General features: G+C 54.1%; 10 protein-coding genes across 10 annotated transcripts; 6 read left to right on the top strand and 4 right to left on the bottom strand.

The window, feature by feature from the left end:
* The first annotated feature begins 88 nt into the window (after nt 1–88).
* On the top strand, nt 89–1,617 carry EI97DRAFT_57145 (uncharacterized protein). The gene has a single exon (XM_033802928.1). The coding sequence runs from the start codon at nt 301–303 to the stop codon at nt 1,351–1,353; it is 1,053 nt and encodes a 350-aa protein (XP_033653370.1). The 5' UTR covers nt 89–300; the 3' UTR covers nt 1,354–1,617.
* A 981-nt stretch (nt 1,618–2,598) lies between these two features.
* On the top strand, nt 2,599–4,864 carry EI97DRAFT_57071 (uncharacterized protein). The gene is made up of 3 exons (XM_033802926.1): nt 2,599–2,793; nt 2,873–2,918; nt 2,985–4,864. Exons 1-3 carry the CDS (start codon nt 2,758–2,760, stop codon nt 4,751–4,753), a joined length of 1,851 nt encoding a protein of 616 aa, XP_033653369.1. The 5' UTR covers nt 2,599–2,757; the 3' UTR covers nt 4,754–4,864.
* A 1,612-nt stretch (nt 4,865–6,476) lies between these two features.
* EI97DRAFT_450650 (uncharacterized protein) lies at nt 6,477–9,010 on the top strand (the record flags this gene model as incomplete). The annotated part of the gene is made up of 4 exons (XM_033800295.1): nt 6,477–6,535; nt 7,693–8,096; nt 8,154–8,768; nt 8,841–9,010. The coding sequence occupies 4 exons, from the start codon at nt 6,477–6,479 to the stop codon at nt 9,008–9,010; spliced, it is 1,248 nt and encodes a 415-aa protein (XP_033653368.1).
* A 772-nt stretch (nt 9,011–9,782) lies between these two features.
* On the top strand, nt 9,783–10,175 carry EI97DRAFT_378312 (uncharacterized protein; the record flags this gene model as incomplete). Its single annotated transcript, XM_033795656.1, has 1 exon — nt 9,783–10,175. A coding segment is annotated over one exon (393 nt), but the record flags the coding sequence as incomplete, so codon positions are not given.
* Nucleotides 10,176–10,935: 760 nt separating this feature from the next.
* Nucleotides 10,936–11,936, top strand: EI97DRAFT_57017 (uncharacterized protein). Its single transcript, XM_033802925.1, has one exon. It carries the CDS (start codon nt 11,143–11,145, stop codon nt 11,695–11,697), a length of 555 nt encoding a protein of 184 aa, XP_033653366.1. The 5' UTR covers nt 10,936–11,142; the 3' UTR covers nt 11,698–11,936.
* Nucleotides 11,937–14,527: 2,591 nt separating this feature from the next.
* Nucleotides 14,528–15,026, top strand: EI97DRAFT_433771 (uncharacterized protein). Its single transcript, XM_033798459.1, has 2 exons — nt 14,528–14,730; nt 14,780–15,026. The coding sequence occupies exons 1-2, from the start codon at nt 14,624–14,626 to the stop codon at nt 14,865–14,867; spliced, it is 195 nt and encodes a 64-aa protein (XP_033653365.1). The 5' UTR covers nt 14,528–14,623; the 3' UTR covers nt 14,868–15,026.
* A 92-nt stretch (nt 15,027–15,118) lies between these two features.
* EI97DRAFT_56981 (CenpB-DNA-bind-domain-containing protein) lies at nt 15,119–17,403 on the bottom strand. The gene is made up of 3 exons (XM_033802924.1): nt 16,591–17,403; nt 16,519–16,540; nt 15,119–16,463 (listed from the first exon to the last, which is right to left on the bottom strand). The coding sequence occupies exons 1-3, from the start codon at nt 17,066–17,068 to the stop codon at nt 15,278–15,280; spliced, it is 1,686 nt and encodes a 561-aa protein (XP_033653364.1). The 5' UTR covers nt 17,069–17,403; the 3' UTR covers nt 15,119–15,277.
* EI97DRAFT_56946 (uncharacterized protein) lies at nt 17,250–18,307 on the bottom strand. Its single transcript, XM_033802922.1, has one exon. It carries the CDS (start codon nt 18,156–18,158, stop codon nt 17,289–17,291), a length of 870 nt encoding a protein of 289 aa, XP_033653363.1. The 5' UTR covers nt 18,159–18,307; the 3' UTR covers nt 17,250–17,288.
* EI97DRAFT_56966 (uncharacterized protein) lies at nt 18,305–19,090 on the bottom strand. Its single transcript, XM_033802923.1, has 2 exons — nt 19,075–19,090; nt 18,305–19,007 (listed from the first exon to the last, which is right to left on the bottom strand). Exon 2 carries the CDS (start codon nt 18,830–18,832, stop codon nt 18,452–18,454), a length of 381 nt encoding a protein of 126 aa, XP_033653362.1. The 5' UTR covers nt 18,833–19,007; nt 19,075–19,090; the 3' UTR covers nt 18,305–18,451.
* EI97DRAFT_56620 (developmentally regulated GTP-binding protein) lies at nt 19,054–21,022 on the bottom strand. Its single transcript, XM_033802920.1, has 11 exons — nt 20,871–21,022; nt 20,799–20,819; nt 20,698–20,740; nt 20,574–20,648; nt 20,488–20,524; nt 20,364–20,434; nt 20,292–20,314; nt 19,681–20,243; nt 19,523–19,631; nt 19,353–19,473; nt 19,054–19,294 (listed from the first exon to the last, which is right to left on the bottom strand). Exons 1-11 carry the CDS (start codon nt 20,889–20,891, stop codon nt 19,275–19,277), a joined length of 1,104 nt encoding a protein of 367 aa, XP_033653361.1. The 5' UTR covers nt 20,892–21,022; the 3' UTR covers nt 19,054–19,274.
* Nucleotides 21,023–21,387: the final 365 nt, after the last annotated feature.

The following is a 21,387-nucleotide window of genomic DNA, read 5'->3' as shown; positions in this document are numbered from 1 at the left end:
CCTGTGGCCACCCCGAAGCAGGCCCCATCCTCCCCCCTCGTCAGTCCTCTTAAGAGACATCGCACCCTCCACCCTTAGCCTTCCCTACCCTCCCTCCTCCCACCTCGCCTTCTCCCCTCCTCATTCGCCCGTACCCTTCTTTTCTCCTCTCCACCAAGGCGACCTTGTCAACCTCATCCGCTCGAGACACTTTTTTTTCGTTCCTTTCTCTTCTACGTTTGATACCCGATTCTTGCCGTCCCGTCGTCTAATATCACTTCCCGCCGTATATCGCTCTACACAATTATTCGCCAAGCCATAATGCCCATATCATTATTACCAGCCTCGGCGGCGGCCTTCGCACCTCGATCCACCGTTAACGTCGTTCTGAATTCCAAGGTGGAGCCATGGTTGACGCAGACCCTCAAGCGGGTAAACCGAGTCAAGCGCCCACTGAACAGCGTTCAACAACACACGCGCTGTCTCACCGAGACACTCTCGGGCTCCAATGCCATCTGGTCGCTATGCTCCATCATGGTCCCGAAGGCCCCGGACTCCGAGTTGCGCAAGGATCCCAACCCGCTGGTCGAGGCCTTGTTCAATTATCAGCTCATCCATATCGAGGCATATGTCGTGCACGTTGACATGGTCTCACAGCATGAGGTTGCCTTCAAGCTTACACCCGAGACCATCGAGGCGCTCGTCGAGTACCACAAGGACATCTATTCCGTCGATGTGTCTGCTACCACTTGGAACTGGCCGGAAAAGGAAGCTCAGCTGAAGAAGCTGCAGGAGGAATTCGTTCAGGCCGTTAACCGCTACGTCTTCCGAACGGGTGTGCGCGCTCTGGAAGGGATGGAGGAGGAGGGCGCGGGAGAGCTTCTCGAGGGCCGAGGTGAGGATGTCAAGAATGCCATCATGGGATTGTTCCTCCCGCTGCTCCCTCCTCCTCCCAGGATCGTCGAAGTCGTCCGACCAGCAGCCCAACTTCTTCCAAGCTCAACTGGCGCTGTAAACTGGTGGCAACCGGGACAGCATGTCCCCCAGCCCCTTCCTGCGCCCGTTGAGTCTTGGAGGGTCGTCCCGTCTACTCCAAGCCCGACCATTACCACCTGCAGCGAGACACAGCCATCCTTCTGGAGTACAATGCCCGTCAGTGATATTCAACTGCCGTCGCCAACGCCTTCGTTGGGCTCACCCTACCATACTACGAGCCAGTACTACAGTCCGCCTCAGGCCGTCGCGCCCATCCCCGCGCTGCCGCTTCCCAGCGTTCTTGCTCAGCAATGCGGGTCAAGCATGATGAGCAGTGGCTTCAGCGGTGGATTCGGCTGGGACACGGGTTTCGCACCGCAATATGCCGCCTTCACTTAGGTGTCGAAGTGTATTGTGGTTCCCTACCTCTGTCGCAGTCTGCCTGCGTGCCTGGACCTGGCCAGTCATCCGGATCTTCCACACAGTGGCATCAACGTCTTCGCGCGGACGCGTGCGAGAACCGATACTACGAGCTGACTCCGACGTGCACGAGCGATATATGGCAGCATCTAACCATAGCATGGGACGGCGTTTATCGATTTCAGCGACTCGTTTTCATCTTCTCCTCTTCTCTCTCGTACAAATTTCCTAGGATATCCGTTTTTAGTCTGTTGTTGTTTTAGCGAGCGTCTGGTTTTCTTGCATCTCTTTTGTTGCTTTTGCATACAGCGGCCGGACCAGGTCTCGTTCATTCATGGTTATTGCATCTCTGGGAGGTTTGCATGTTGGGCATTTTACGAAGATGGTTATAGCCTCACGGCTCCCGGGCAGGCACACTCGGTCTTTTTTTCTTTTTTTTTATTGTAATGTCGCATTGGACGACGGCTGGCATCTCTTCATTGAGCATGGCATGCCACTCATGAGGATATGACAGGTCACGTTCATCGCCAACCCGGACTGGCATCGAGTGCCAGCTGGACATGCCGGAAGGCAGCGGCAAACTCCATACATGCATCTGGGATGCTGTGTAATGACCGTCTCTTGGGAAACAGGAGGATCGGAGGGTGGTCAGGTCCAGAACACACGGGTCGAGGGGAAACCGCGCGCCAGTTCGCGCTCCTCGGGGCTTGGAGTCGGAATTCTGCTTGCGGAACAAACGACTCCAAATCTCAGCATCCGCGTCTCTGGACTTCTTTCCACCTTCTGCGCCTACTGGGAACAAGGGACTGTAGGGCCATCTCTCCTACACTTCCGGACTGGGTCCTGGGAGAAGCACTTCCTGGTGGAGTGAAACGGATGCTGGACAGAAGCTTGCTTCTACAAGTAGTTCAAAGATAATAAAAAAAGATGGGCACTCGTCCACATATCTTGCTATACCTGCGAAGTTCCATAGGGTTGATGGTGAGGTTTACGTGTGCGCTGCATGATATGTTTGTTACTCCGCTGTACTTTGGAGGAACTCTGAGTTCCGGGAGTGAATGTGGCTGTGCATGTCTGGACATCCGAGCTTTTTGCGAAGCGTGGGATGAGGAGCGGTCTTCCAGTTGGCTTTTGGTTTGTGTGGGGGAAGTTGGCCAGCCTCGAGACTTGGCGCACGTGTCCCCTCTCCACCTGCCGACCGCCATGTTATCAATCACTCCTCAGCATACATCCTATTACTACATCTTGCCGACCCACAAAGCCCACAGGCCCTTTGCGCCGTCTCTCGATCTGAAATGCATTCCCAATCCATTACCGCTTCACGGCCCCGAGAATACAACTGCTGATTGCTGGTGTCCCTAAGCTGCGCATCGCAGCTGCACCATGCCACCCGCCAACTCCCGAGAAACGAGCCCTCCCGTACGTCTGCACACCGCCTCCTCTGCCACTCGCGCCTCGGAGATGGGAATTTTGATCGTGCAACTGACAATCTGCGCAGGATTTGGCACCCCGTTTGGCCTCCCCTTCGTACCCCTCGGCATTGCGTGAGTTGGAGCCAGTCACCCGGGAAGGGCTCCATCTGGCCGATACGCTGACCACCGAGACGGTAGAGCAGCCCACCGAACCCTTTGAACCCCCAGAAACCAACATGGAGCGCTCACGGCGGCAGCGCAGCGACTCGGAGCAGCAGGACAGATTGCGCCGTGTCATGAATCGGCTGAGGCGCATTCACGATCCACCGGGTACCTCTTATGGCGATCGAGTCCCGCGCGAGAACTACCTCTACGACTGGTCCCCCGCAAACGAAGCGAACGAAGTGAACGAAGCAGACGAGGCGGCCGGCGAGGACGAGCTGGACCAAATGCTTGCTGAAATGGCAAGTGCGCGGCCGAGTCCACATCCGGACGGCCGCCGCCAGTCGCGCATACCTTCTCAACACTCATCACGGCCGCTGAACTCCAACCAGTCTTCCGCCTCCGCGAGCTGGCTGCGTTCAGCACTCGCCTCCCGACGAAACGCACACGTCCTTAACGGGTCCCCAGATCACACCAGCAGATCACCTGATCGCACTATGGCGCGAGACCCCTATAGTACTTCAAATGCCTCTGACACGAGGCCGCTGGCGATCCAGCGGCTGGCGGCGCGCCGGTCGATGCTTGAGATGGAAATTGAGCGCGACCGCGAGCGCGAAAGAAACCGTAATCGCAACCCGTACCTGGATCTGGCAGAACGCGAACAAATAAGGAGAGATCGCTTTTTGCCCCCCAGATCTGACCCCCGGCGGCTAGGGCATTGGATCGATGACTCCGAAAAACCCGCTCCAGCTGCATCTGCCTTGTTCGAGCGGACGATCAGATACCTCTCGAGGATACGACATGTGGACAACATTCTTGACGGTCGCGAGTACGCCGTAGAAGCAGGACTCCTCCAGGACAACGTCGAACCCGAACCTGATTTCCTCCTTCATACCCTTGCTATTCCTCCTCCACCTCCCAGCTCATGGCTCGCACCAGGTGCCATTCTCTCTGGTTGTCAGCATGCGACTTCTCTCTCGACGACCGTGACGACATCCGCCGTAAGCAACACGCTCTATCGCTTCCGCAACGGCGACTACCTTACCTCCACACTCTTCGATTATTCAGGGCCGCTGGGCCCCGAGTACATACCCGCCCATGAGCGACATTTGCCTTTACCTGGTCCAGACACGGTTCTATCACATAATCCGCAGCAGGATCGCTGGCCCGTCAAAGTTACCATACATGCAGTCGACTACGAGAACATGTCTTTGTCTGCGACAATGGAGGCATATAACGTCCCTTCACATCCGCATTCACATCAGTCATCCGGCGGGGGGGACAGCATCCCTTCATGCGCTCGCATGTCCTCGATAACCACGTACCTGGAAGGCGAAATCCTAGACTTCAAGCAGCACACCCTACTGACCGAGTCCTTCAAGTCCACGGCAGCAAACGATGCGACATATTGGCACAAGCTGCCGTGTTTCCGCGGCTATTCCGTCGAGCAATTAGCCCTCGGCCTGACCAATCGACATTTCTACGACATGCTCGCTAGAGACTGGATCCTGATGCGCTGGAAGGAGCGGTGCTTTGTGAAAAAGTGCCCGGACTCGGCGTCGCCCGCGGGCGAGAGCCACGGATTCGAGCATGAGGGCAGTGGCGAGGCGATGTCGGATGAATACGTGTCCACGTTCGTCGACTCGAATTGCGGACTCACGATCAGCGGGTTCTACTACGTCTGCCTCCGGAGGGAGGACGGCAAGCTGGAGGGCTTGTATTGCGATCCTCAGTCTAGTCCGTATCAGTGCTTGAAGCTGGAGAGCGTGAGTCGGGGTGTCTTTCCGGCAAGGGCGTTTCGGTGATATGACGACGGTGGCGGTTCTGCGTCGGTGCATTGGGGTTTTGGTTCTTGGGGACTAGAGGGCCGTGGGTGGTTAGAAGGCTGTTCTGACTTTTTCATGTTTTTCTTTGCCGATTTGGACCTTCTTGGCTGAAAGGCCATTGTGTTTTGTGTTGCATGGGTAGGCGTTTATCACTGGGGCCCCCGTCTTTGGGGCCCGTGGGTCCGGTCCGGATTGGATGGCATGGGATGGGATGGGCATGGGATGCCTTTTGGGCTTCTTGGGTTTGGCTTGCGTTTCTCGGTATCCTGTCCTAATGTACAATCTTTCTTTCTACCTGTGGAAGGCGACGGACGGACGGACGGACCTTCCCACATTCCTATCTATTTAGACTCTCCCTTTTTTGTGGCGTGGGGGTCTCTGGATTACAACTCCATGGAATAAAGAGGTTTTTGCTAGACCGCGGAGGGCGACGAGTTGAGTGTGGGAATGGGATTTTTTTCGAATCTTTGATGGGATGTGTGTTTGATGGGTGCTGGGGTGCTTGGGTGTGTGGTGTGGCGAGTGTGAGGTGTGAAGGATGATGGTGGGTGAGTGTGGATTGCGGGGTTTAGGGGGATGGAGTGATGGGCTCGGTCTGAGGTACATGGCGGCTTTGGGGGTAGGTGACTGGTGACTGGCATATGAAGAATAAAGGAAGTTGTGTGATCGTTGTGCTGGGTCCGCTGAGGCGGGAAGAGAGGGACGTCGTGAAGCCTCAAAGGGGATGTAGCTTGGTACCTGCCGGTGTTATAGAGGTAGGTGCCCCAAGGTGGTACGTCTACTTAGGCATATTAATACCTCCACCATCCCGATTTATACAGGAGGAGGACGGGTCGGAAGGACATGGACATGTAGAATCCTAGGGGTATGGATACTTTTCTAATCTGTGTTACGTTAGACGCTTCAATGTATACGTGGGAGTCGTGCTTGATACAACAACAGTTTCGCTGTATCAGATGGGCACGACGGTTCTTCTTCCGTCTTCGATGTGGCGCTGGCTATCTATCCTAGTGCGGTGCCGGGCCGGGATAATTGGGCTGGAGGGGTGAAGAGGGTATATCTCCTCTCTTTTTTGGCTTTTTTTTTACTTGTGTATATCTCATTTGCTTTGTTAAAACCAGCCCTCATGAATCTCGTCTGAGTCGTCTCCCCGCGCACCCGGTATTCCCGAGCGACGCATTGAAGTTCTCCTCCGTTTGAAAAGGGGTATTTGTAAAATCAACGGTACACGATAAAGCACAGACAGAGAGCAGTTATGTTTCAAATAATTTATTTGGTTTTGCAGTCCGTAGGGCAGTGAAAGATGACGTTCTTATTTACGTGGAGCAGACCGACACGGATGAAGCTTGCCATTGCCTTCCCGTCTTCAGCATCGGTTTTGTTTTCTTTGGATGGTGGTGCGGTGTTTGAAGATTTCGCGGGTTTTTTTTTTGCGGCTTCTGGCTGGATTTAAGTGGGGGATGTGCAAGGGTAGGTCTTGTAGGGATTCGGTTGTGAAGAGTAGCTGAAGAGGATGGGGAGTACTGCGTTCGAGGGACTGCGAGTGGATCACTGGAGCACATGGATAATGGGTAGAGGCAAGGGGTATGCACTGAGTAGCACTTTCATTGTTATCCATCTAGCAACTTCCGGGAACTCCTTCAATGTGTTCAATACGGTATCCCCAGCTGCAAGCCTTCGTCATGCAGAACCCATATGCCAAATGCAGCCTGCACGTCTTACCAACAACTTCGAATCGGCGACTCCTCTTGCTTCTTCAGAGTTAGAAAGTGGCAATGGAGCAATGAGGTTGTGTTCCGCCTGTACCTGAACACTTTCGTTTGTTGCGTGTTGCTTGGAGGTAGATGTGAGTGGGAAGTGAACACCAAAATGGTCTCGTCCTGTCGGAGATGGAGGGCCTGAAGTGTCTAATTTGACTGAACATTCGTACGAGCTGCTGCGTAATCCATCTTTCGTGAGGCAGTTGTCGAACAGTCAGTGGCATCGTGGTAGTATGCAGCACTCGGAGTCGCACTCTCTCTTGGTGTAAAGCAGTGCGCCAATCTAAATGATCCTCAAGTTGGGAGGGAGTCCCCCGTAGTTTCCAGGACCCTAATCACATCATCCTTCAACTCCGGAATGGTAGCAACGATATCTTTTGCCAGCGAATCCCGCAACAAGCGGAACGCGTCGGAGCGACCCTTCAGCTTCTGGTTCAGCCGCTGGACCATCTCGACGAATTCACGGGTGAAGATGTCAGGGTTCCGTGACAGTTCGACGTAATTCACCACTTCGGGAGGGATGCGGAGCGTGACAGAGGGCGCATCACGACTGAGTTTGACCAGATTCTGAACGAGAGAGGCGCTTTTGGAGGATTAATTTGTGGATCTTAACTCAAGGAGCGCTGACCCGTACATTTCTCGTTTCATCGCATCTTGCGTAGGTGCGCCTTGGTGGTCGTATGCCTGCACAATGAGGTTGTACAGGTTTTGAACGATATCTTTGAGCTCAGCTTCAATGTCTGGTCTGGAACCTGGAACCAATTAGGGTGCTGTTAGAATATCATCGGATATAACCTACCGTGAGCCTCTGGCGCCATGCTGATCTAGTGAGACGTGATGGCCTGTTATGTATATATCCACTAGTAGTTCAGGTTATCTATTGCTGCGAACCAAGCAGGGACGTCGGGACATCGGCAGTACTAATATTCCGTGCTTACTCCTCGTCATCGTTTCCAGTGACACGCCAAACAAGGACGCCCAGTTTCGTTATCCCCGCGGGCCTCCGCCTTTGCTCTTCAAGCCCAGGTCCTGTTAAACTTCAGGTAACAATGAGAAGGATCTGGCGATGACCGATAGCATACATGGACAAGCAGCGGTCTCACAGACGTCCTCGCGCACCACCGCTGGAGCTGCTGGTGGAAACGACGTCGTTAACAGCCATGGACCAGCCCTGACGCGTTCCTCTAAAGCACGGAAACCGGATGACTTCCTTTCGGACGACGCGACAGCAGCTTTTATTCGACGGACGCTATGCTCCGGCAAAGAGCTCCTCGGGCCTTCGGAGAAGGGCAGAGGCACACCGAGGCCCATAGAGGAGGTGCTCCCACCTTTGACCAGCTCTAATGCCGTCGACATGCAGCTGTATGCCATCATATCGGTTATCATAAAGGAGTTCGTGCAGACATGGTACTCGAAGATCACACCAGACCAAGTGTTTGTGAACGAGGTGATGCAGATTATCGCACATTGTACACGCGCTCTGGAGCAGCGACTTCGGAAGGTTGACCTAGAAGCCTTGTGTTTCGATGAGATACCAGGTCTCTTGGAAGACCACCTCAAAGGTACGGAACTGCGCTCCAGCCTTTACTTGTGAATGGATGATTTTACAACACAGATAGCGTTCCGTATTGCACAGGAACAGACGAGCGGTCCCCAGTCTCTAGTCTCTGATCCTCGTGTCGTCTACCACGCCTTGCACCCGCACCCTGCGCTTTCGCCTGTTCCCTCCGAATCCATACCCTCCAGCGTGCTTGAGCAACGTGAAAACGAATCCGTGTGGCGTCAAATGCTGGTTCAGGGGTTGTTAGCTGTCCTGCTGCCCACCGAGGACCTGGAAAATGGTTGCTTGCGAGCCCTTGTCGTTGAAATCTTCGCCGAGATGATTTTGGGCAATGGTATCAGCGGCAAGGCCTGTGAGGGGTGGCTTCTGTGGGAAGGCATCACGAAGGTCGCCGAGGTGCTGCAGCCGCCTCCCGAAGGTCAAGAGAAAGAGGAGCTGCCGCAGAACTCTCTCGATCGCTATGGCTTGTTGTCCGCACCGGTTCCTGATCCAGCTGACCCCAGGCCTTCGTCACGGAAGGAGATGCAACACGGGATCACTTCTGTCGTTCCGACCGACGTTTTCTGGACCATCCTTCAATATGCCATTTTGGCGTTCACATGGTTTCGTACCGTGGTCCTCGCTGCAGTAAGGTCCTCTGCCCTGCCAGTTCGATCTTCCCCAGGAATTGGCAGTCGGTCACCCGCAGTAGGAGACCACCAGTGGCAGGATCCTCAGGGCAACCCACCTGCAACGATGCGCCCAGTCGCTGCTAAACGGCCCATGCTGAGCATGAGGTTGTGGAGCTGCGTATCGCAGCTTGTTGAGCTGGAGAGACGCATGCCTTGGCTATCCGGGTTCGCGTCATTGCTGCACTGGCTCGCGCTGGCCGGGCCCGGAAGGGTGGGTGGTATTGATGGCGTATTGGACAGGTGAGTCGATGATTTTCCCTTCAAACTCTTTCGTTGCACGGCGACATGCATGGCCCAGTAGGATTCGTATACAAACCTGGCCTTGGGTCCTCCATTTCGGCTGCAGGACGCCCCGCATGAGTTTTCGGTCACTTGACTTTGGCGTCAGCGAATGCGACGGCCCGCACCCTTCACATCGAGTCACCTCGTGCCGTCCTGCGCCGACTGCAGCAGACGGCAGCGGACCCCAGCACTCACAGACGCCCCTGGCACCCGCTCCCGCGCACCAGAACTCGAGGCGTCCGCCCTCCAACCTCCTCCGGACTTGGCGCGTCAATCCTGTCATCCACCATCTGCAGAGGACCAGCCAACGTCCGATTTCGCTCAGTGCTCTTTATTCCCCTATCGCGAATATTGGAGCATGAGCGTTTCCTCCTTTGGGTCAGGTCGACACGCAAAGGACCAATTCTTGACTTCAGACTCAGCTGTTAGCTGCAGGGCGCCTCAGGCAAGGCACCCCTCCTATCCGTCGTGGCCAGCTGGGGACAGCTTACAAGTCAACAATCCTTCACCGTTTCTCACACCGTTTTTCGCGGAAGTGGGGAAGGTCGCCCGCGATTTGTCCCGCGATTTGTCCTGCGATGAACCTGGAACGAAATAGCAGCTGCATCACGAACATCATAGGACCTGCACACCGTCTACCTGCCAAATTCTACACAGACTTTGCATACTATGGCGGAGCCTCCGAACAGAAACCAGAGTACCAGCATTCTTCCAGATGCTAACCGATTGTGCTTAGATCGATATCTCACTATGTTAAAACGCGGATTCTCCGCCCGACCCTTTTGCCCACCCTTCTTCGTACCATGCGCGGGACCCTCTTCCCAAACAACACTCTTGGTCCCGCCCGCCAGCCTCCTTCTGCCGAAGAAGCCAAACAGATCAGACGCCGCTGCGCAGTACAGCTCCTAAGCTTAGTTCCACCAAGAGTAGCCAGCATTTTCTTCGCAAGTGAGAGCACCGCCGTGCATCTCGAGCAAGTTGAGGAGGCGCTGTGTACTCTTGAAGACCCCTATCTCAACAAACACCTCATCTTCCAGATTGTGGAGCTGATAGTCCTCAGATTGGTGCCGGAGTTGGGCGAGACAGGGGTGAAGGAATTGCTCGATGACCGGTTAGGCTGCTTGTAGGTCATCATGGGGACCTGGTGGACGGTTCATAACCACTACGATATCAAGCCAACCATTTGCTGGGGCTGTCCTTTGCTCTCGTGTGCGCTGCTCCCATGTCAGAACCCATGTATCGGCTTGCTATGAGGAATATACAATCACACGATCCCTCACCAGCATAGGGACAACCGGGAATGCGTGGCCGCTCCTGTCGTTCATAGATTCTATGGCTGCTGCAACCGTCTCATGACCCACAACAGACATTGAGGGGTTTCTGTTTGAGAGGCTGCAGTTATTATTGGATGCATGCCGAAACTGCACCCGCGATTGGAGGACGCTCCGGCTATAGGACACTACATATCACCGATTCGAATAAGCCCACTCCTGTTTGCATCTGCGCCTGAGGATGCACCCGGCGCCGGACCGAGATTGTTGCCGTCCATGGGGCGGCTGGCATCTGATTACTCGAAGACAGAACGAGATTACTGGAAAGCAAACTCTAGCTAGTGCTCCACTGGCCTCGACATTTGCGATGCTGTGCTTCGCCTGGCTAGAAGCCCGGCCGCCGGCGTGAATGTTGTGAGAGGAGAGAAAACGAGGGATGCTGTCCACGTGTTGGTCATGACTAACGGTCCTCGATTATGACTTGGGTGGACACAACAATGGAGCCACCGGTGATTGTTGCCAAATCACTTGCACAGGGAAGCCGATGGGGACACCTCTTAACCAGTTTGCAATTCGATTGCCACGTCCTCCACATTCGGTCATCTCACGAGCAACAGATTCGCGACAACTCCTGTACGAAGTGTCAACTTCGCTCCGACGTCTCGAGCGTAGCCACGCCTGGAGCTGTTCCAGAGTTTGATCTTCTGGCGTTGTTTCAGGTATTTTAGGTATTTCCACGACCTGTCCTGGACTCCCGGAACGATGCAGGGCATATTCATTTGCTGGCGTGTGTGCCCAACGTGCCGACGTCCCGGTAGTAGATATGAAACTGCCGACGCCTCTTGACTCTCAAGATAATCTACGGTATACACGGTATGTCCTTCGTGCCGAACATACGGCAGCGGCCGCAACGGCAGCGGCAAAGGACATGTTGTCAGTGCAGTCCGATTCCTCAAGAGCGGGACGTGCACTTTACAAACGAATACAAGCGTCCCTTTTTAAGTTTGTCACAGCTGGGGACGGGCGTCGTCGATCACGAATGCGTTTGATCTTCCCTTTTAGGATGTTCCGCTCCACACGATTTTCCTCCGCATTTCTCGATGGTGGAAGATCAGGGGGATGGGCGACCATCAAACGCGGGACGCGCCGAGCCTGGCGTGATAGCTTCGTGGAGCTGATGTGGCTTTCAAACCTGCTGCTACATTATCCTTTGAATAGAGGGGAGGGTGAAGAAAGAGGGGAATCCCTTCTCGCGTGCAAGATACTCGAGGGACTCTTCCACTTCTTGCGGTACTCAGGACAGATGTCAAGGACTACCGGAGTTTGTTCCCAAGGATGCAGTCATCCATCCAACCCTTTCCATCAGAACCCGGCCTAGCCAACTGAAAACAATAATTCCTGCAGCAGGACGCATTTGTGGCCCAATCAGCATCTCGCAAAAGCAATAATTATCCCAGACAATTCCGTTGAAAGTCTTCGTTTACTGAAGACGGTTAGCGGCTGCAGTATGGATACGGAATATGCAAACTTTATTTTTTTGCATCATCCTCATCAGCTTCCGAAGTTCGCAGCGAGATAGCAGCGACCAACCCCCACAGTCATCAGATATGTTTGGCTTAGGGTTGAGGTTGATTTTTGCAATTGGGACTTGCTCAGCGGGGATTGCTATTCGCTGGGCAAGAGTTATCAAATTCAGGGCCGGGCTCAGCGGTGTCGACTGAGGGTCATTTTCCGAATCTGCCCCTCACCGTTGTCGAAAAATGCTGACTGCATTGATGGATCCGCTAGTATATTCGTCATCGGTTTGTTTCAAGGCCTGGAGCGGGTCCCCGCGGACGGGCCGTGTGCCGTTTCGCTAGGTTCGTTTTTGGCTCCACCTTTTCTGAAAACCTACTGGAAGGAAGACGTACGGAGTACTCCGTACTGTACTTGGTGTTGGGTAAGGAGCTGATTGTGTGGAGGAGCAATGACGGCTTGTGCTAGAGGAGTGACTGGAAGTTGCACAGGGTCCCTTTCCGTTGCAATCTGATGGACCCTTATTGGTGAGGACGATGCGAAGCGGAGGAAGTATTCGCGGCGCTGTCGCAGTCGGAGTCGCATCGCAGCAGCAGTCGAAGTCCTCACCAGAAAGCTGAAGCAGCAGCAGCAGTACGGAGTGCGGAGTAGCAGGATCGGGTAATCCACGATGCGACCAACAACCGGGAGGGAAGCGGGGAATCTGTGGGGGAGAGCAATCATGGAGGGGCGGGCGAATTGGGTTGGAGGGGTTGCATGTGGACGGAGTACACGGACGAATATACAGATACATAGCGCTAAACTCGCATAAACGAGTCGCGATTGGTCCAGCGAGGCAGAAAAATCGGATCATTTGTGCATGATAACGGTCAATGATTCGCTGCTGTTCAAAATCCGTCCTGCGCAAGCGCCCGCTGTTGGGAATGTGAGTGCACTTACTGTGGTAATTTCAAATCGATAGTTGCGAGATTCATTTAGAAACTGTACCTAGACGGGAGCAGTTGGGTCAGTGATGAGTACTGGACTGATCTCTACTCTGTATGGAGGCTGGCATCTATGATGGGGGAGATAATTACTCTCGTGCGCTGGGAGACTCGATACAAAAGTACTCCATATCGACAGAGTACATCGGGAGGGGCTACTCCGTACTAGCTATTGAGTCCACACACCGCGCTAGATAAAAGTCCCTCAACATCTTCACCGTCCAAAACTCCAGAATCAGCAAGTCGGAACGGCATTCCCAAGCGCGTAACAGGGCCCAAGGCAAAAAAGCGGCGGGGGGCACCCGCTGGGCAAGTCGCAAGAGCGCAATCTGATATGATCAATTATATTAAAAATGAAAAATGGTTCGTGCTTGTTGGTTGACAATGTAGATTATTGGATTCCACCCTCATCAGGTCACCGTCGCGCATAAGCGCCCGTACGACCGTTTGACAAGGGCGCCGGCACCCATCCATCCATCCAACCCCGCCCCAAGGGAAAAAAGGCGGGAACAAGCCCTTTCGTGTTGGACCCTTTTTCCGTGTGTTCCCCCACTACCAACGTAGACCATATGTATCGTGAGTTAATGTCGACGCTGTCACACGTTTCATCCTGGAAACCCTGCTGGGAGCCGGATCAGGGATGGATGGATGGATGGAGGGTGGGAACCCACCCACCCCCCAGGGGCCCGTCCCGAGCGGCGGAGAGTTTTTTTGCTTTTGGTCACACTGCATGAGAAGTCGATCACGTGCACGTGGATGATGTCCTTGATGAGTTGTGTGCGATGAGAGTGCTTTCGGCTTTTGTTGGAGGCTATTATGTATGTAGCGCTGCGCTCTGGATCAGATCTGATATCGATGACGTTGGAGATCGTTTGTTGGACTCCAAAGCACGAAGTAAAGCCAACATCTCTCAACCAGCGGCGGCGATCGAATCATAGAAATTGGAAGCCCAACAAACTGTCCTCCCAACTGCCTAATAATCCTCCCCTACACCACCATCACCGTTGCATCGCTAGTCGAGGCTAGACACGGCTGTGTCCACCACGACGGTGTGCGCGTTCTGGCACTAATCATCGAGCAAAGCGCCGTAGCATCACGATTTCGATTTCATTTGAAAAAGAAGTTGGAACAGATCGTGTCTCGGCCCATGCCCTCCCTCCCTCCTTCGCTTCATCAACATCCGTACCTTTTGCATAGATAGCTTGTTGAGCGATCCGATAGATGGAGCCTGCCATGTCAACAAAACCTCATCAACCAGTGAGATGCCTCATACTGATATGGCATGCTCGCGGGGCTTTTGCTTTTTGAAACGCAACCAACCCCACCACAAGCTTCTCCTCACAGGTGAGAGACGTGCTCGGGTACGGATAGAGTCGGATCCTTGGCAGCATGGCAATGAGAAGTGATTCTGAATAATGACAACCGCTCGTAGGTAGCAGCGAAGCACACGAGCTAGTGGTCGTCAATGACCAGCCCATCAGTTGCACAAAATCGAAGCAACGAAGTTGGTCGTGACGTTGGGATAGACTATAACAGACAAGTATGAGAAGCTCGATTCGGGGGAAACACCAGCCTTGTGCGTTGACAGCAAGTCATCATGGCAACATGCATTAGCTCTCCGGCCGCCGATGCATGGTCCTGTGACGGGGGGCGACGGAACATGTCAGCTTTCATTCATTATCAGCAGTCGATCTCCCTTTTACCCATCGTCCGTTGTACCTTGTACCCGCTTGATCCATCATCACCGCAGTTCACCCGCCGAAATGACGACTTGGAACGGTTGCCGTAGCGGATGGACCCGATCCAATGGCCAGTCTTTGGAGGGAGCGTACGTGGAATAGTGAGGCGACAAATGGCTACATTCCATCGGAAGAGGGTTATGTAGCCTCACGCTATTCGAAGCGAGGGCAAGGGTCCGTAAATCAGCCTGAAGTATATTTGAGAGCACTGAGCAGAAGAAAGACAGGACCGTTGGGCGCTGTTGGGAAGTACGGGAACAATCTCAAGCTTGCGCTTGGGGAGTATGAAATTCGAGATAGTACAATGTTAATGGCCCGCGCGAGCGGTTACATTCTTTCCGACACATGGTGGCGACAGCGGCTTGCGCACTTGTTCGGAGGGTATAATCAGGCCGTCGCATGAAAACAGCAGGGGCAAAGGAAATGCAAGAAGAAGAAAAGAGCAATCGATCGCAGAGGAACGATGATGGTGATAATGCAGATGCAGATGCAGAAAGTGCCAAAGGGGCTCGGAATCACAGTCCAGGCGTGAGACTGCTGGTTCGTTCCATTCCAATGATAAATGCACCGTTGTGCTGAAGTGTGGCCATCCCAACTCCCTCTCCAAATCGTTCAAAAGGATGAATGCTGAAACCAAATCGAAAATTTACTCCGAAGGCCCAGAAGGAGGCAAGTAGTCGCCCAAGAGTGCGCGTGCTTCTGTCATTGGTCCACAGGTCCCCTAACGTATTGGGTCGATCTGTTCAACCTTTGAAAGAGATCCAAAGTCGGATTCTGACGCGTGTCGCGCTGGAGCCAAACTGTCCATGCTGCGTTTGATCTTGAGCTTCTCCATCAACTTTCCAATCATGACATATTCTTGCGGCTCAACGAAACCTTGCGGTTGTTGCTGAAAAAAGTTCATGACAAGCTCAAGGGCTCGGGCAGCCTCTTCCTGAGATGGTATCACGGGCGAAGAAGTATCCATTGCCACAGATGCTGTCTGGGATGGATCTGATTGCTGGCCGGGAATGGTAACAGGCGGTACTGGCGGCGGTTGCATGGAGGTCTTAGCTTGGCCTGGCGATGCCTGTAGGGCTTCATCGACAGTCGTCAGAGGCGGCTGTATCTCCGCCATGGGCGAATCGAGGGCAGTACTATTTAGATACTTTGGGGTGAGAGGCTCCGACGACGCGGGTGGTGACATGTATTGCTCGACACCGACAAGCATCGGGAATGTTTGGCTTCTGGGACGCTGGAAATTGGCAGTCCCCGGCTGTCCGCGTGCTTGTTGATTCCCGATGAAAGGGTTCTGGCCACAGGCAGAATCTGGGGTGAAAAACGGCGACGACAAGGTGGTTGGGCTGGTTGGTCCGGCCGAAAAGGAGGAATGGGCGGTATCTGTGAAGACGCTGGACAAAGAAGTGTGGCTCTGCGAGTGAAACGGCCGGCGATGGCTCGAATATTCAAACGGCTCCGTACCTTCGTTCTTGACGCTCAGATTTTCTTCAGTCTTCTTGGTTGTGACGGGCGAAGGCGATACTCCGCTGGGTGAAGTGGGCGAGATGCCTCCAGGAGTCTGTGCATTGGATGGTGGATTTGAGTTCCCTTCTGACTCTTCCGCTATTGAGCTCTTCCGCGACTTCGCTCCTAGTAGGTTATTCTTCTGCTTGAATTTCTCGAGCCAGCTAGTGCTGTTCGCTTTTAAATGGCTCTCGCTGTTGCCCACTGTGTTTGCAAAGAAGCGTGCCTTGTCCCTTATGATGGCGTCGGTAAGAGGCAGGCCTTGTCTCTGGTGATTCCTTGCCCAGTTCGCCAGGGCCCTTTCAATGTCGGGGAATTTCCCCTTTGACCGTTTGATGGGTGAACGGCTCCCATCGTCCATGTAGAGATACTTTTCCTTTTGACGGAGCACTTTGGAAACGGTACTAGAGAAAGATCAGAACGGCTATGGACAAACCCGAGTGGTGATAAAAAGAATACCTTCTCTCAACGCCGAACATGGCTGTCGCCAAATCAGTACAAAGCAATGGGCCTAGAGTTTCGAAAGCTCACCTCCAATCTCCGTCTGTTTGACGGTAGGGTGTTCCTCATGATAAAGACACATGCGCCGCCGATCCTGGTCCGTAAGAGTCTTGCGCGGCGTCGAGGAGGGTCGCGAAGTCGTTGATGTGGCGGACACTGGAGTTGCTGACGCTGGAGTGACGGGGACGGGTGCCGAATGATACATGGGAGGTGCGTAGGAGGATTGACTCGTCAGCATGCTCGGCCATTGAGGCATGATGAGAGGCTGCAATTGCGTATGGGCCGGCCTTGGTGGATGCATTCCGGTGTTGTAAATGGGCGCTTCCATGGACAGCGGGGTATAGGTGGTGTTGAAGGGCATGCCGTTGAAGTCTTGGACGGGTGATTGATGCTGAGAGGGGTGATGGTAGGGCCCATTGTCCTGCCAGCCGGAGCCATGATCCTCGAAGGGCTGGTCCTGATGGTGGTGGTGAAGCTGTTGGTCGTGGTCCATTTGCAACTGGCTCATGTCCACGGGGCGGTTGAGCGGCTCTGGTACAGTGGCTGGGGGCAAGTGTGCGGGAGCGTCCGTGTTAGATGTTGTTCGATGCGGGTCGCCAGGCGGGCATCTGCGCCTCGGCCGCAGCGGTGCTGTTCCTGGGCGGCGTGAGTGAGGTCAAAGATGGGGGCGCGCATGCATGCATGAAGAATAGATAGAATAGGTACGGAGCAGTCGATGGTTCCTGAGCTTAGGATGTACCGAGAGAGGAACGCAGCACGGAAGCACAGGTGACAGGAGCACTGCAGCACGGGGGCCGCAGCTGACAAGAAGGATATGCGGTGGGACCGAGGCGACTAATCAACAGGTAGACAGGGGAGCAATAATGGAATGACAGGGACCTAATCAATGACAAGGCCCTAATCAACGAGACGAAACGAAACGCGAAGCTGGGGCGCGGCAACGAATTCGACGGCGCGGGCGGGAGAGGGGCTGCAGCGTGCGTGAGCATCGTTCCGGGGCGCGACAACGGGGCGGATTGGAGCACCACTGGTCGGACAACCTGAGCGATTTGAGGGCACTTTGGGCATGATTGATGAGCTCCCCTGGAGGCCTCGTCGTCTGTCCAGTGACGCACCTCAACTCCAGACCTGGACGGCCCGGCGGTCTCTTGTGCCAGTGCGTGTGCGCGTGTGCGTCCTCTCAAGGACTCTGTCTGCGGACGGCGTCTGGTTGCAGGCGCGGAAGAGTCGGCGGAAGAAGGGGGCCTTGTTTGTTTCGCGCCCGAGCAGCACGGCGGTGCTTGCTCCAACTGTCGCGCACATCCGCAGCGACGGCCTGGCATCATGGTCATGGGCAGCGCAACCATCGTGGAGTGCTCAGTGGTGCATTCTTTCTCGTCGTGGTCGGCGAGGGACCGTGCCGAGGACTGGCATGAGAGCAGCAAGCCAAGCGACACCCCAACGACGTCTGGCTTCCTCTTGCGGCCAGTTGGGCATAGCGTGCGCCGCTCTGATCTCCGGGGCCCTCGACGGGCACTTGTGGGTGGGTGGGCGGTCTCCGGTCGGGCCAGAATTATCGACCTCAAGGGCGCTTCCCAGTCTCCCAGAGTCCCCACCATCCACAGCAAATGGGAACTGCACGCGGGATCCCCTGTGCGAGAACGGACCCAGGGCAAAAGGACCTCTCCTTGTCGGCATCAGCAATTGAGCAATGAGCATCCAGCAGCGGCCCGGTTAATCTGGCTGTGCCCAAAGCGGCTGGGCTCAGCGGGGGACGGTATTGGCGCTCACTCTGAGGGACATCAAATCGAATCAGAATCATCATCGCAAGCTGCTGCCGGGCGAGACACATCCTCCTCGACGATCCTTGTCCGCTTGGTGCTGCTCAGGTACCGTACGCGAGCCCTGCGCCCTAGCTCACGGCCCAAAAGAGCATCCAGTCTGTGACCGCTGCATAAAGGAGATGGTTTTTCGAGTATCGCTGCATCCAAAGGCTGAAACGCTTTGGGAAAAGCTGGACAATTGCGCCCCACCGCCTTGAGCCACCAGAGACAGTTTCGGTTTTGAGCAGCTGGCCACCGGCAGCGAGCGGCGACGCTGTTGGCGCCGAATCTTCGCTGAGTCGCTTGCGATGCGGGTTCCCATGCCTCCCATGTCCCCCGCCTCGATTCCGCCATGTTCTGATTCCATCAGTACTCAGTAGTGGTCGTCTTCCAGTGGGTGAAAGGCCCATGTCTGTGCGAGAAGAGCTGGAGAAAGACCTTCGTATTCCATGAATTCCGAATAACAGCATGGGAGACCGATGCACCCGCCGTTCCAATAGCCCTATCCGCCTCCACGCTCCACCTTGCCGTCCTCTGCATGACGAGCATCGTCAGTGATCGACAAAAGCTCGGTGCGGGTCCGATCAACTCTTTCGAGCGACGCCATCTGCCGAGGGCGAGCCAATCGAGGCCCGCATCCGTCGTCTCAACTTGTGTCAATATTCGTGAGGAATAGCGCTCCGATGTCGACATGCCGTCATTGGCATCGTACCTCATCCGATCCAACACGGAGTATGATTTGAGACAATTCCCAATTCCGCCTCATTGCTCACAATCAATTCTATAGCCATTCCCAGTACTCACAAGAAATGAGACACTTCAGCCACTCGGTAGGGTCTCACTGCGTCGGGATTTTTGATCGTGGGAATCGGTACGCCGATGCTGTCAGCTCCTTAGGAGTCGATCATCCTCTTATCGTTTAATAATAGTGACTGCGGAAATTGGTGAGCAAAAAGTCTCCAATAGAAAGATGAGTAGAGACAAACTCACTAATGTCTTCATCGGCAAGCTCGTGGGACAGGCCTACGCGTTGGGGTTGATGTTTGACAGACTTTCCGTATACAATAGCGTGCTTAAACTGCTCAACAATGGTCTTGTGAATGGAATTGCACTGGCAACGAATCAGCATGGAGTTCACGCAGAGCTGGAGAATAACTTACGAAGTCCTCGACCGTACAAGCCGTGGACCGCAGAACAACTGGTGAAGAGTAATCTGGCATTTTCCCTTTCGGTTTCGTATACACCCGGATTAAATTCAGCTTCTCCCACCTACAAAAGTTAGCATATCCACTTCGGGCAAGAGACAGGAGAAGTGTACATCTGTTCCAAGAGCTCGTCAATATTCCATCCCTGAGAGGAACTGATCGGACAAGCATTTGGAATGCGGTACAAGAGGTCCAGTTCCTCGATGCTGATGGCGTCAATCTTGTTTAGTGCATAGAGGACAGGAATATAACTGCGACTCTTTGCTTCCAGCACATCGATCAAATCGTCCACAGTTGCATCGCATCGAATGGCAATGTCCGCGTTTGAGATCCGGTACTCGGATAACACGGCTTTGACCTCGTCGTGGTCGATGTGCGTCAGGGGAACGGTGGAGGTAATGTTGATGCCGCCTTTGTCTTTCTTCTTGAAGACAATGTTTGGGGGACTTTTGTTGATACGAATCCCGAAACCTTCTAGCTCGTTCTCAATGATTCGCTTGTCGGTAAGCGGTTTGTTGACGTCCAGGACAATGACGATGAGATGACAGGTTTTTGCGACAGCAATGACTTGTCGTCCACGGCCTTTACCGTCCTTGGCGCCCTCAATAATACCGGGGAGATCGAGGATTTGGATTTTGGCTCCGTTGTAGATGATTTGGCCGGGGACGGTCGTAAGCTGCCCGAGTTAGAGAAGACAGACCAGCACTCGGTAGAATGCCCATACCGTTGTGAATTCGTATGCGGCGGCTGCTCCATTGTTAGATTGCACATTTGACAGTGCTCCCACTACACATACCTTCAGAGTGTTGACCAGTTAATCTACTCATCAAAGTACTTTTCCCCACTGACGGGAAGCCGATGAAACCACTACCAGCTTGAGCACATCGACTTTGTCTGGGAAGTGAGCATGTTTGACTTACACACTCGCCACACCTGTTCTGGCGACATCAAACCCAACTAAGATACTGTCAGTTACTCGTCTACTCCTATGGAGGGTACAACGTACCGCCACCACCACCTCCGCCTCCACTGGGAGTAAGAAGCTCCCGCTTCAGCTTTGCGAGCTTGGCCTTCAGCTGTCCTAATCCGATATGAGTGACGGCCTGAACGATGTCACGGTCCTACTCTACCGAGATGAAAAGATGTTGCCTTGTTCTTCTGCGTTCGGGCCATCTGAGGAGCGGTGAGCAGTGGTCACGGGAGAATCAGGGTTTCAATGATGCTTGCGTACTTCGGCCTCGATTTCCTTGATCTAGACAGATGTTAGCCGTCCGGCCGTGATTCATTGATGACGGAAACTAACCTTGTCCACAGTAGTGGCCATCTTGAGTGTCTTGCCTGTATCTGTGTCTGTTTCTATGCCCGTGCCCGCGTATGCACTGTTGAATGCTGCTTCGCGTAGATGTATAGGACGATGTTCCAGAAATTTGATGTCGAGCGGCGGGATGACGCGCGGGGCAAGCCGCTGAACGGTTCCTCGGCGACGGCACGGAGTATCAGTTTCTCCGACGTCACTTGTTCACTGCACATGGGCAGGTTCCTGTGCAACGACGGAACGATTCTCCATTCTTTCACCCGGCTTCAGTCGTCCAGTTATGGAGGCTCAGTGCAAGATTACGAGGCAAGGTATCTGGACTGTAAGTAGTTGATGGTTCTACTATCGACGCGACAACAGCTCCACATATATAGGACGGCAAGGTGATCTCGCTTCGCGGAGTCATGGTCTACTAGAGTCCAAGTCACAAACATCAATTCCATCGCTCATCACTCATCGCCTCATATGTTCCTCTCCCGAGAAACTTGCACCGATCCTTGTTGGA

Source organism: Westerdykella ornata (genome assembly GCF_010094085.1).
Source record: "Westerdykella ornata strain CBS 379.55 unplaced genomic scaffold EI97scaffold_12, whole genome shotgun sequence".
Classification (NCBI taxonomy): Eukaryota; Fungi; Ascomycota; class Dothideomycetes; order Pleosporales; family Sporormiaceae; genus Westerdykella; species Westerdykella ornata.
Note: the sequence above shows the minus strand (reverse complement) of the source record. Positions and strands in the feature narration are given on the sequence as shown.